Source organism: Apodemus sylvaticus, chromosome 7 (genome assembly GCF_947179515.1).
Source record: "Apodemus sylvaticus chromosome 7, mApoSyl1.1, whole genome shotgun sequence".
In the NCBI taxonomy this organism is placed as follows: Eukaryota; Metazoa; Chordata; class Mammalia; order Rodentia; family Muridae; genus Apodemus; species Apodemus sylvaticus.
Window position 1 is genome coordinate 21,197,070 of NC_067478.1, and position 12,944 is coordinate 21,210,013.

Genomic DNA, 12,944 nt, shown 5'->3' on the forward strand with positions numbered 1-12,944 from the left:
TTTTATCCAGTCAGGGGACATCTCGCCCTGACACCTCTCCTAATGGCTCCAGGTTTCAATCGGTATTTGTCTAACGGCTCAATTTACTCAGAATTCCTAATGTGGGCACGGCAAGTGGGTTTTGTGTTGTTCATTAACTCTGACTGATTGGAAGTGGCTGCCAGGAGCATCGATCAATTAACGAATACTGCCGGGCAAGCATGTGTGCATCGGTGTGTATGCATGCATGGGGGTGGGGGTGGGGGTGGGGGTGGGAGAGACAGGTGTGCATGTGGAGGAGTCCCAGGATTTATGTAAGATACTCAGCACCCTTGACTTAAAGAGCCTCCTGTATTTGCTGATCCACTTACAGCCTGGACACACGTCTCCATAACACTTAAAGTCGGAAAAATCTTAGTTAAACATCTGTCATCCTAAAAGCACTTTCAAATGAACCGTGCCTGGTTAGATCTTAAAAGATGCACGCTCTGTGCTTCTAGGATGTAGTAGTCGGGAAGCGGTCAGCTCCAAAAACCGGGGACTAGCATGATGGGTGTCATTTCAGAACTGACTCCTTAACCACAACCCCGAGGGTCAGAAGTCACCGTGCCTCCTCGCGATCACTCTCCTGCCACCCAAACACAAGCCCACTGTGGCGGAGCCATCAGCCCAGGCCCCTGTGCACTACAAGGTGCTTTTGAATCACCTGCTGTATAAAATCTACCACTGAACAAGTTGCTGAGGAGGATGGGGAAGGCTGAACCAGTTTGAACAAGCTCCTCCTGGAGCCTTGGACTTCATGCTGGGGTGGGCAGGGACGCTGTACTCAGATCAACTCCATTACATAGGTCCCTGGTCTGTATGGGGAAGTGTGGTACCGGAGTTAAGCCCACTTGGCTTTGAGGGCTGCACAGACATGGTCAGCTCTTGGGTCTGACTTCTTTAGCTGTGTAACTTCAGGCAAGCTGCTTAGATGGCCCTGTGCCTCAGCTTCTCTATTTGTTTCCATCCATAAAGTGGCTGAATGTGACCGAGGGAAACGAGGGGCCTTGCAAGGTGCTTAGCTCCAAGTCTGGCGCACACCTCGTGTTCCACCTATGATCCATGCTATGGTCAAACCTCCCAAGAAAACTGTGCTGGAGCCGATAGGGTCCTCAGAATAGAGCCCGAGGAGTTCCAGGTTTGCCGATGAGTAGGAACTCAGCACACAATGGTGATGTCCTTGCTGTTTCCCGAATGCCAGGTCTCCATAGACTGGCGTCCAGTTCCTCCCTTCTCCCGCAGTCTGCATTGGTTGTGTCTACCCCTGGCTTCCCACGGCTTATGCTGCAATCCTTGTTTCTCCCCCCTTCCCCCCTGATTCTTCTTCTAGCGGATCTAGATCTACAACATGGGAAACCCTCTTGCAATTGGACAGCATGATATCACCTCCAGGGGAGTCTTCTTTGCTTCCAGTCACCTCCTCCTGTTCTGTTCACTCCCCCAATATCAAAGGCACTGCGTCTAAAGCCATCTATTGTCTGCTAATCATACTCTGATCAGAAGCCAGCACCCTGAAGGCAGCCCATACATCGGTGCGTAAGTCCTGCCCCGAGTCCTCTCTGCCTTGACCCCCGCTTCTCACTCTGCTCACAGACACAGACTTTGCACACCCACCAGATGCCTGCCTGCCTGACAGTGCCTTCATGTCATGGCTCCCAGCTAAAAATCTCTCCCCAGGTGCCCTTGCGTCTGTCCCACCCCCTCTTTTCGTACACGGATATTCCGTCTCGGTTGCTGCTCACCTATTCTTTTTATCCGGGGCTGGGGGAAATGCTAGAGATCAGACTAAAACGCCTCACACGTGCTAGTCAAACCACTAAGCTACATCCCCAGCCTCCTCTGTTCTGTTTATGATGGTTCCTTATCGTGAGCTGAATAATGAATTTTCAGGGTATCCATGCAGAATCGCTGACTGCGAGGGAGATTTCGCAGATGGTACCTTACCTATGCATTACTCTGGGCTATCTGGTTGGACCTTAAATGTGACCACATATTACTTTATACGAGGGAGACACAGAACTGCCTACCTAAAAGGGGAGAAGGCCACATGACAACAGAAGCAGTCCCTGGAATGACACAGCCATAAAGCCGAGGAATGCTGGCAGCCTGGAGGAGCAGAAGGAGCTAGGGAGTGGATTCCCTCCCAAGACTTCAAAGGCTGCAGCCTGCTGACACCTGCCTTTTACCCGGCAAAGCTGACTTTGGACTTCTCAGTCCCAGAAACTTAAGGCGAAATCTTCTTGCTGTTTCTAGCCAATGAGCTACAGGAAACTGATTTACAACCCCTGCCCCCACCATCCCTCCTGCCTTAATTTCCCCTTTGGTCTTCTCCTCTCGCTAGGACTCAGTTCCACACACAGAAGCATTTGTTTTGTTCCCCGCGTTGAGAGAACAGCAGCCCATTCGTGATCTTTCTACACCAGTGAGGTTATCTCTGATGTGAGGCTTGTGCAGCCAAGGCAGTGTCAGAGATGCAGCCTGGCCTGCATTGATTCTTGTGATTCAGGAAGAGAGGCACACCTGTGCCCCCTGGATGCCGTGGCATAGCTTTCTTGCACGTTATAGCATCAGCAATGGCAGCCAACTCTCCAGGTTGAGCCCGAGAAGCCCAGGCATCTGTTGAAGAGCCATGGTAGGTGTCAGAGTCCTTTAAATAGATTCTCCTCCAGCCATAGTGAAAACCTCGAAACTACCTCGTGGTAGTCTCAGATCTAGATAACCACAGATTCAGCCTGGCCAGCAGAGAGTGCCCTCGCCTGCCATTTCCAAGTACCTGGAGCACTTCTGGGGAAATCAGAGCTCTCAAGGAAGGACCGGGTTGCTCCACCTTGCTACTAAGTGGAATGTTTCATCAGGCTCAGATTCAAGAGAGCTCAAGGAACCTTTGTGACTCGGGAGATGGGAGGACTTGGATACTGTGAGCCAGCAGGAGATCAGTTTCCAGGGAGCCACAGAAGCCCAGCCATGTAAAGGTTAACCACTGAGACCTTGCTGGGGTTGGAGGTAAGGTACCAGAGAGCTGGCCCTGATGCTTGCTGGATAACTGTCTCAAGCCTTGGTCTCCTCGTCTATGAAGTGGTGAGACTATCAGTCAGGGTTGCTTTGATACTTGAGTGTGTATAACGGTTGGCAGAGCCCCAGACATATGCTTTGTCCTCAGTGAGTGTTGGCTGTAGCACTGACAATGAAATGGATAATGGTGGGACTTCATAATCCAAGGACTTTAAGTTTCTCAGTTCTTCCTCTGGGATGCTGGGAGATGGAAGGATGCTCTATCTTTCATGGATCAGAGAGGAGGTGCTCCCTGCAGTCTTCATGGATCACAGAGGAGGTGCTCCCTGCAGCCTGATCTTCCATATTCTGGGCTTGCTAATTTGGGCAGCAGAGCCAGGGACACAGACCTGGGAGAGATGGCCATTAGTGATTTGTCTCTTACCTTGGTTGTCATAGGAGGTGATGACCTGCGGCTGCTGAAGGCGCTGCTTCTCTGGCAAGTTTCCTATTTAAGAAAGACAAAGAAGGTGGCAAGTGACCACCGTGACCGTGGCATAATGTTCCCTGGGAGGGGGACCGAGGGAGCTGGGTACGCCTGAGATAACTGCATGCCGGAGGGGGCTGAGCACATCTACTGCCATGGTGTGCACACACCTCTGGACTGGTCTAGCCTCGGCTCATGGGGTCCACAAGTGCTCACCCCTTCTGCCTCCCAGCGGAAGCCAAGCCTATTCAGGCCGGGACTTATTCTACTGGTCGATGGAACCGCCACTCTGACTTTTTTGCTACAATTTCCAAAATGCTTTCTCATACACAGACGCCTGACTGATCATCACCCCTTTCTGTGGAATGATGGCCTGGGAGGTACAACATGATACTTGTACTCTTAAGTTTCCAAACTCCTAGCTCAGCTTGCTTTCCTTCCCCTGAGGAGTGCAGTCACAGTAACTTGCCTTTGATTTTAGCTTTGAAGGTGAGGGAATACTCAGAGGGTACTCACCAATATTACAGGGCAGTCAACATGTTTGAGTTCTCTGTACCCACTGGTGATATTTACAAGCCCTTATAACCCAGAGGGGTCAGGATGCTGATGAGAGACGCCTAGTTCTTGCTACAGGCCATCGCTGTCTTCTCTGCCCTTCCTAGGCATGAATCTATTTCTGCTTTCTGGTTGTTCTGTTTCTGTGGACTATCCTTACTGAGCCAGCCTCTGAACCTTGTCTCCATGGATGTAGGAAGAGGAAGGACAACGATTATGGCAGAAGGGAGTTCTCATGCTACATTTCCCCTTATAATTCATCATCTCCCTGTGACCTGGAGTGAGCCCCACTTTAGGGGAAACCGAGGTTCAGCCTGGGACCTAGCCCATCCCTAGGGTTTCTGTCTGCACAGTGGAGCCAACCACATAGGCAACTCTGTGCTTCCCACGCCCACGCCTAGCAGAGGCTGGTCAAGGTGGGTGGGCAGGGCACTCTGCTGGGTTAGACTTAGGATCCACCCAGCAGAGGTTTGCCTTGGGGAACCTGCACAGTCTAGCCTTTTCCTATGAACAGGACCCCAGCACTTCCAGAACATGGTTGGTTAGCCAAGGCCAGATAGCACTGCCATTGTGTGCCAATGTGTGGTGATGTGGCATGCTGGGCTGGAGCTCCAGGCCACGCTGGTGAGGACAGGGAGGCAGCCTTCTGTGGGCCCGGCTGGCTGTACCTCTGTGAGGAAACAGGAGCCGGCAAGGGAATCCTCAAGGAGGCTGATTGGCTGGCACAGCTCCTGGGAGGTATTTATAGCCAGGGCTGCACAAGTGGTTTCTCTCTAGCTGTAGGGCACCAGACACCATGCTGCTAGGCAGACTTCAGCCAGGACCAAGGAGAGCAGCCAATCACAGCAGGGGAAGCCTGTTGCTGGGCGAGCTACTAGAGAGGGGTGGCTCAGCCCAAACACCTGCTGCTTCCAAAAGTTTGGAGTGTTTCAGGCTCCCCACCCTTCCTTTCGCCAACACCCAAGCCCTAGGAGTGTGCAGAGCAGGAACAAGAGGACAAATGTGCACTTTTGGATCAACACCACGCTCAGTCCCATTTGTGCACACTGTCAGCACATGCCACCGGGCCACTTCCTTCTGAGATGAAATTTCTCCAACTGCCGGGGCTGGACAGCCTGTTGGTTAGCAGGACTGGGTGACTTGGGCACCAACAAGGTACATATGTGACAAAATCAGCTACAACGCCAGAGTCCTGGATCTTGGCATCAAAAACCATGGAAAGAATCTGCTACATTTCCCCACACATGCATGTCATTTACAAAGTAGACAGAGTCTAACATTGAAACTGCACGTGTTGGCAGGATAGCAAAACCATCATGCTTTCTGGATTTCCACAGACATTCTCTGCAGCCAGATTCATAAAAAAAAATCTTCAAACAGTACCTTTTTTTTTTCAAGGACTATTTAAATCACCTTCTGTGGACCGATACTAAGAGCCTCTGAGTTGTTTGTTTGTTTGTTTGTTTTTAAATAGTCATCTTGAGAGTTACTGTATTGCTTTCTGTTTTGTGACGTTTTTCACTAATTTCCCATCCAACCTTGAAGATGCTCAACGTGGGGGTGACTCCAGTGTTTTCTGAGAGGCCTTTGCTGCTTGACAGATGGCTCACACAGGCAAGAGCAACATAAAGGATGTTCTCTCTTTATCCACAACGTCTTACTCCATTCACTCGCCTGCTTACACACGGACCCAGCACGCAGCACACATGCTCTGAGTGGCCCTCCCTATGGCTGGAGTTTCTGGAGTCTCATTCATAGGCTTCTTATTGGCCCAGGGTATCACTTCGCTAGCTATGAGGTCAACCTTTGCCACCCCAAGCGACTCAGATTTTTCCTATAGCTTAGCCCCAGTTAAGGAAGCTTTTACACTGATCCACTAGCCAGGATGCACAAGAGTGATTTCCTTAATGGGTGTGTGTGCATCTAGAAGATGGCTTCTTCCTGAGAACAGTGTCAGGGACGGGGAAATGGCAATCACTTGAGCATAGCCCTGCAAGGACAGGGTTCTTGACTTGCTTGTTAACTGTTGAATCCCTAACACTTCAACTTTTGCCTGGCACAAAGTAAATGCTAAAGAGAGGTAGGTGTTGGAGGAATAAGTTTACAGATTAGCTTAGCTTTCCTGGTTTGCTTTTCCTTTTGGCCACTGTCTGGAGGCTGGGAAGCCGGTTGGTTATCCATGCTTCCTCAGCTGTGCTCGTGTGCAGGGGCAGGCATTTGATTCCACAGTTCACATGGATGCTGTCTGATGGAACTCCTGTATTCCCGGCATGCATATTAGGGCTGATATTTTCCCTGGAAGCCAGGGTAATCTGAGGCACACAAAGCAAAACTCCCTATATTCAGCCCATCTCCTGTGTTCCAGAAAGGTTCTGGGCCATCAGGAACGAGCGCTGTCTGGAACCAGAGAGAAGAGGCTTTGGAAATAAACTTCTTCTACCTGTATTCTGGAGCTCAGGGCGGTAGGGACTATAGAACCTTTGACTGCCTCTGCCCAGTCCTCAAGAAATACTGATATAAGACAGGCCACTATCCTAGTCTGACCAGAAAAAAATGAAACCGCTACCAACAAAAAGCCCAAACACATTTTAAAGCTGTGTAGTCTTTGTGACATCAGCAGCCCTGCCTCTGTTGGGAACACACACAACCCTCAATGCCCCAAGTAAAGCCAAATCCCCTCCTATAGCTCAGCCAACCAACACTTGGGTGCCGACATTCACGACACCATTCCCCATTTTCAGCTTCCAGAGATGCAGGAGCCCTAATGCCAGGGAAGGCTTTCCAGGCTCACGGAGGCCCAGAGACCTGGCGGAGCCCCAGGCAGCCAGGTTTGCTCACCGATTAGATGTTGGGGCCAGTTTCCCAGTGAGCACAACCCAACTCTTCCACTCATTTTTTTTTTCTTCAGGGTTTTGAATCACAGAGACGAACAGAAAACAGAAGGAAGAAGAGATTTACCCTGAAAGCCGTTTTCTTCCAACTCTTGCCACTTCCGGATTCCGTTTCTGACACCTTGGAATCCTGTGAGAGAAGGGTTGGGTGTGAGACTGTGTGGAGGGAGCCCTAGGGCGAGTGCTGCACCACTGTTCCACTTACAGACCCATCTGTGCTAAAAAAAAAAAAATGCTGGTGGGAACCAGTTCTTTCAGGATCTGAGACAGGCTGCCCTTGAATGAGACACATTTGAGGAAACAACACAACCCTTCAATTAAAAAAGAATATTTTGAAAATGGTAGTTTTTAGTGATGGTGGAATTGGCTATTGGGATTTTCTGGAATTTTTGCTATGCAGATGCCTAATACCCATTCCCATATCTGACCACATGTAAGTATGAAAGTATTATTTTCTGAGAGTTTTCCATCTGCTTTGCCTGCCCATTTCTGTATGCAGGGAGCATGGATAAATACTGCCTGCTCCTATGGGAGTAGAGAGTGACAGTTGCATACTTTCCCAGCATCCCTTGCAGCTAGATGGGCCTGTGTAGGTCTCAGCAAGGCCCATCAGATGCACCTATGTTTCGTTCTGGTGATGATGTAAGGCAGAAGGGAAGGGAGGCTCTCTCCCTGGCAGTGGCTGGAAGAGATAGTTAAGAGATTGAGTTCCTGGCACAGAACTGCTATACGCCTGGGCAGTGGGAGCAGAGGTGTCCCCACAAGACCAGCTCTGTGGCACAGCCAGGCAGTGGTGGCACACGCCTTTAATCCCAGCACTTGGGAGGCAGAGGCAGGTGGATTTCTGAGTTCAAGACCAGCCTGATCTACAGACTGAGTTCCAGGACAGCCAGGGCTACACAGAGAAACCCTGTCTCAAACAAACAAACAAACAAACAAACAACCCCCCACCCCCCCAAAGAAAAAACAAACCAGCTCTGTGGCACACTTGATAGCAGTGTTCCCAGGAAGTTCAGTCTCAGGTCTGGCTCTCTAACCTTTCACCCACCCAGAAGCCCCCAAGTCTTCCTCAGCCTTCTCCTCCCCTGATCTTTTCTGCAAAGTCTGTTGCTCTCCATAGTCTGCGTATGGGAAGTGCTGTTCTATGTAAATAGCTGGGCACTTGCTGGATTCCTAGGAGAAAAATAAGAGACACTAGGCCAGCCCTGCAGCCAAAATCCCTAGTGACGCTTCTTGTCCTGTCCCTCTGACTCCTTTCCTTCTTGCACTGTGGGGGTGAGGCCACCATGTCTGCCTTGTGACAACAGTTGAACTTCATTCTTCTCTGATGGGTATGGGGGGGGTGGTTAAGGGTGACCTCTGGCTTCTCCTTAGGCGGGGAGAACTCGCTTGCTGGTGACAGGAAGAGACCTGAAAATCGCCTGGGGGATTTTGGGTTGTTGTGCATCTGTGTGAGTCGGCTGAACAAGTAGTTTGACTTAGTGCTTTTTGTCCCTCAGGCTGTGTCCTAAAGTGTGGCTACACAGGTCGGTACAGCCTAGGGTTTCCGGGGGCGGCAGAACTTGGAGACTCTCCACTGTCCTTTTCCACTTTGGGGCAGAATACGGGACACAGTTCTCTCAGCTGCCCAGCATCTTCAAGAAACCTTTCCTGGGAAAATGTTTATAGAACAATACCAGTGCCTTTCAAGTAGCGATGGATGCTTTTCCCCCAAGTCAGGGCCAAAGCGTATGCCCTTCTGGAGGCATGGGCATTTTGGGTAGGTTTTGGGTACCTTGAGGGCAGTTTTGATAGCCAACACTTCAGGCCTCTGCTTTTATCCTCTCTGGTGTCAGAAGCAAAGGGACTCTGATTGGGTGGTGGGGACTATTGGCTGACTTGGAACTGGGCCTCAGTACACTCGGGGAGCGGTCTTCTAGATTGTGTTACATGACATAGGCGCCATCTCACTCGGTCCCATCAAGAAGCAGAGGACATTTTCTTTCTCCTTCAAAGACCGTGAAAGGGTCTAATCCCTTCTCCCAGGGGCAGTTTGTGTGTGGGGGTACTACAGAATCTATTAACCTAAACAGCTCCCATCCCCACACTCCCTCCTAAACTCTAACTACAGCGAACTCTCTCAGTTCTTTCCCTAACTGCCGCCTTTCCAGCTCCCCAGGAGGGGAATCACAGCTCCAGCGTGCCTGGTGGGTCAAGGCTGTCTATAGAACCACTGCCTTAGCATAGAAGGTGGACCAGCCTTGGGTGCCTCCTATGCACAGAGGCTCTGGGGGACAGATAGAGCAGCAGGGGTATCCAAGGAACGCCAGAGCTGGAAAGAGAGTCGAGGGAGCAGTCATCATTCTCTGTGTAGCGGTCAGGCATTTCTGCTAAAGAAGTGGTGCAGGGTTAGACCCTTCAATCAGCGTCAGAGGCTTCTTCCAACTCCAGCGCTATGAGGCCCCTACATTTCTTGGGGATTTCCTGAGCCTCCGTTCGGCACTCTTTATATTCTATACACGTTGTGTGTATGTGTGTGTGTGTGTGTGGGGGGGGTGCCGGGAGAGGAATAGATGCAGATCTTGCCTTCAGCAATCACCCTATAAGCAATCAGTTTTCATTTTCCCAAGTCTGCAGAAGAAGTAAAATTCAAGTAAGGCTAGGAGACTTCAACCTCTACTCTACCACACCCTAGCCCAGGTCCCCTTCACCCATTCAGTCCTTATATCTGTTGGAGGCGGAAAGAGAGGCTTAAGAAAGGGGAAACTGAGGCTCTAAGTTATCTCAAAGTCTTACTCAATTGCAAGAATCCTCTAGGATCACTGGTGCATTTTGGTGAGCTACATGCTGCTTGGGGACTAGGCCTCTGCTAAACGTGCTCAGCCTAAGGCCCTGGCTTCTTTCTGAAGAGCAGTTTTCTGTGTTTTGCACCCTTCAGGGAATAGCAGAAGAAATCAGGCCTGGGGCAACCAGTGCGCTGTGCGTTGCCAAGGAACGCAGGTGCTGTGGCGCCTGGGCACAAGCTGCGGTCCGGGAGAGGGTTGGACTGGCCTCGCTGGGGAAGGGGGCTGCTGTTTAGGCGTCCCCCCTGCGGGCGGACCCCGGGGCTTGGTGGCCGAGGTGCCCAGGGATCCTGAGGACCCGGGCCAGGCGGGTGTTACCTCCTCGGTTTTGCAGCAGAGCGCCCGGGTCCGCCTGCGGGTCCAAGTGCGTGGCTTGCGCTGCGCGCCGCTTCTCGGACTGCACGATGAGCAGCATGTCGATGGCCACAGCGTTGCTGTCCTTCTTCAGCTCCATGGTGCCACCTCCCTTCCGGCCCGCTGGCGCGCAGCGGCTGCTCGCGAGGCTGCCTAGGCTGCAAATGGCCCCGTGCGCGCCGCTGCCTGGCGCGGGAGAGGGCGAGGGCGCGGGAGAGGGCGCTGCCCCGCCGCCAGGTCCGCCGGGCCGGGCGCAGTTTCGCTGACTCTGCCAAATTCATCATTAGGGCCCGCCCGGGAGGGAGCTACCCTCCTGAAGTCCCTCTAAGTCACCTTTGAAAGGAAATCCCAGGGGGCTGGGCCCTGAACTACACCCAGGATGCACTTTGCAGGGTTTATGACCCTTCCTCCCTGTACAACGGAAGTGCAGGTATTGGGCTCCAGCAAAGTTTTCCCTGTGGCTGGGCTGGGTGCTGCCTCAACGCGACCATGTAACTCCTAAGAGAAGTCACTGGCCAACCCTGAAACCTTAAAGCAGAGCTGGTTTAGTCTTGGAATAAGAAAGGCAAGGAGAAGGTTGAATTGCAGAGTGGGCAGATGTTGGCCATATCTTTAGCCTTGACTTCTTTGTTCCCTTGGGTAGGTTTTGAAAGTTGATAGTTCTTTTCATAGATTGAGGCATTATGGTGAAGTCCCCAACTCCCATTGATGACTGTTTCAGACCTTGGGTCATATCTACTGGGCATCAAGTTAACAATCTTATTTTTCCTGAGATGGAGGTCTTAAAATTCTCCATTCCTTCAGGAAGACTAGATCTTGCCTGAGGTGAAGGGAGGAAGGAGAGAGAGGGGGTGGGGGTGGGAGGAGGGAGGGACGGAGGAACGGAGGGAGGGAGGGAGGGGGAGGGAAGGAGGGAGGGAGGGAGGGAGAGAGAGAGAGAGAGAGAGAGAGAGAGAGAGAGAGAGAGAGAGTTAGTTAGTTCTCGGAGAGGAACTGGGAGCTGTAGGCTGCTGTCAGGGAGCTGGACCTGAGAGAGCCCCTTCTATTTTTAACCAGGCCTGTTCTGCCCAGCCAACAGCGACAGGGCATTTGGCTGTAGGGCTAAGGCCTGTTTACATGGCTTCTGCTTGGGAGCCTTTGGCACTATGGTTCAACCAGGTGGGAGACGATTACTTAATTTGTGTTTACACAGGTAATGGGTATCTAGGTGCCACCTCTGCACGGAGGCCTTGCTCTGTGACTCTGCCTTGGTACATGGCTCCTGAGAGCTCTCTGCCTTGTCCTTGAAACAGCCATTATGATACAAGCTGTGTTCCATCTGCAGTGCCATCGCTTGCTGGCCATGTGACCTTGGACCATTTTCCTCCATTTTCTCAGCATCGGGTCACCACTGCATCTTCTGTAACTGGGTGTCTGTTGCTGGCTTCCAACAGTGTTGAACTGATGTTGCTAGACAGCTGAGTCTCTTGATGGACAAGGGAGACAGATGGTGGACAGGGCAGGTTTCATTCTGCTAAAGTGAGTCCTATCCCCTGACTATATGCACACACACACACACACACACACACACACACACACACACACACACTGGCTGGGAAAGAACTGGATTATGCAAATCTTCTGATACTTGGAGGTGCTTTAGGCAACCATGAGACCTGAGGACCATGAAGACCTGCACTCACCCCCTTTACCCAGTGTGGCCTAAGTCAGTGGTCCTAAACCTGTGGGTGGAAACCCCTTGGGGGAGTCAAAGAACCCTTTTATAAGGACCACATATCAGATATCCTGCATATCAGATATTTACTTTATAATCATATCAGTGGCAAAATTACATTTATGAAGTAGCAACAAAAGTAATTTTATGTCTGGGGGCGGCAGGGTGTCACCACAACACGAGGAACCGTATTAAAAGGTCACAGCACTAGGAAAGTTGAGAACCACTGGCCTTAGTCCTTCAAGAGACAACGTTATGGTTTGGATGTGAGATGTTCCTCACCTGGTTATTGTTAGGAGACTTGGCCCTCAGCTGATGCTGTTTGAAGAGATTGTGGAACCTTCAGGAAGCAGGGCCTAAGTGGGTCACTAGTAGGAGCTAGCTGTGCATCTTGGCTGGCCACCAAGGTGTAAGCAAGCCACCACAATCTCAATGCCATGGGCAGAAACCAGGCCTACCTACCACCGTGAGTTCTGCTCTGCTTGAGGGTCCAGCTGGAGACAGGCTTTGAACAGATGGAGTAGACACTCAGCCTAGAGGCTCAGTATCCCCAACCTTCTCTTCAGTTCAACCCTCCCCCTCCTGACTGACTCATCCTGAGGTCCTCAGGCACCTCCACTTCTCTGTGAGCCCCCTTCCTGTGTCCCGGAACAGATCATGAAACTGAGGTAAATCAATCCTTCTTTCTCTAGACTGCCTCTGTCAGGTATTTTGTACCAGAGACAAGAAAAGTAACTACTGCAGGCACGCTGTCTGAGAGAAGACCCTCTTAGCATCATCTCCCCTTGCTGCTGGAAGAGGACCCGTGGTATAACACACAGAGATGTTTCAGTCCCTGCCACCTTGCTGTCATGCTACAGAGCGTCATTCTTAAGGATTCAGCTTAACACCCCCTCCCAGAGCCATCTCTGGGAAGCATGGTTAGCTGAAGCATATCAGTCAGTGAGAGGCAGATTGTGTGTGTGTGTGTGTGGGGGGGTCTTGCTGTCTATCTATGTGTGAAATCCAAGTCTCTGAAGACCTGCTTGCCTCCCATTCTTGTGACTGGAAATTTGGGCTGGAGATGACTTTGCTGTAGGAAGCCATCCTATGTACTGTAAGCCATCCTA

At 51.2% G+C, this 12,944-nt stretch overlaps 1 protein-coding gene across 3 annotated transcripts in view; it reads right to left on the minus strand.

Moving 5' to 3' along the window:
* The window catches only part of Ky (kyphoscoliosis peptidase), a 37,753-nt gene extending 27,532 nt beyond the window's left edge, over nt 1-10,221 (minus strand). For 2 of the 3 annotated variants that reach the window (XM_052189286.1, XM_052189285.1), the window contains exons 1-2: nt 10,086-10,221; nt 7,013-7,075 (exon numbers count right to left, since the gene is read on the minus strand). In XM_052189286.1, coding sequence (XP_052045246.1) covers nt 7,013-7,075; nt 10,086-10,221 — 199 coding nt within the window. Of the gene's footprint in view, nt 1-3,457; nt 3,521-7,012; nt 7,076-10,085 lie in introns of all 3 variants that reach the window. The other variant, XM_052189284.1, reaches the window with a different exon arrangement.
* Nucleotides 10,222-12,944: the final 2,723 nt, after the last annotated feature.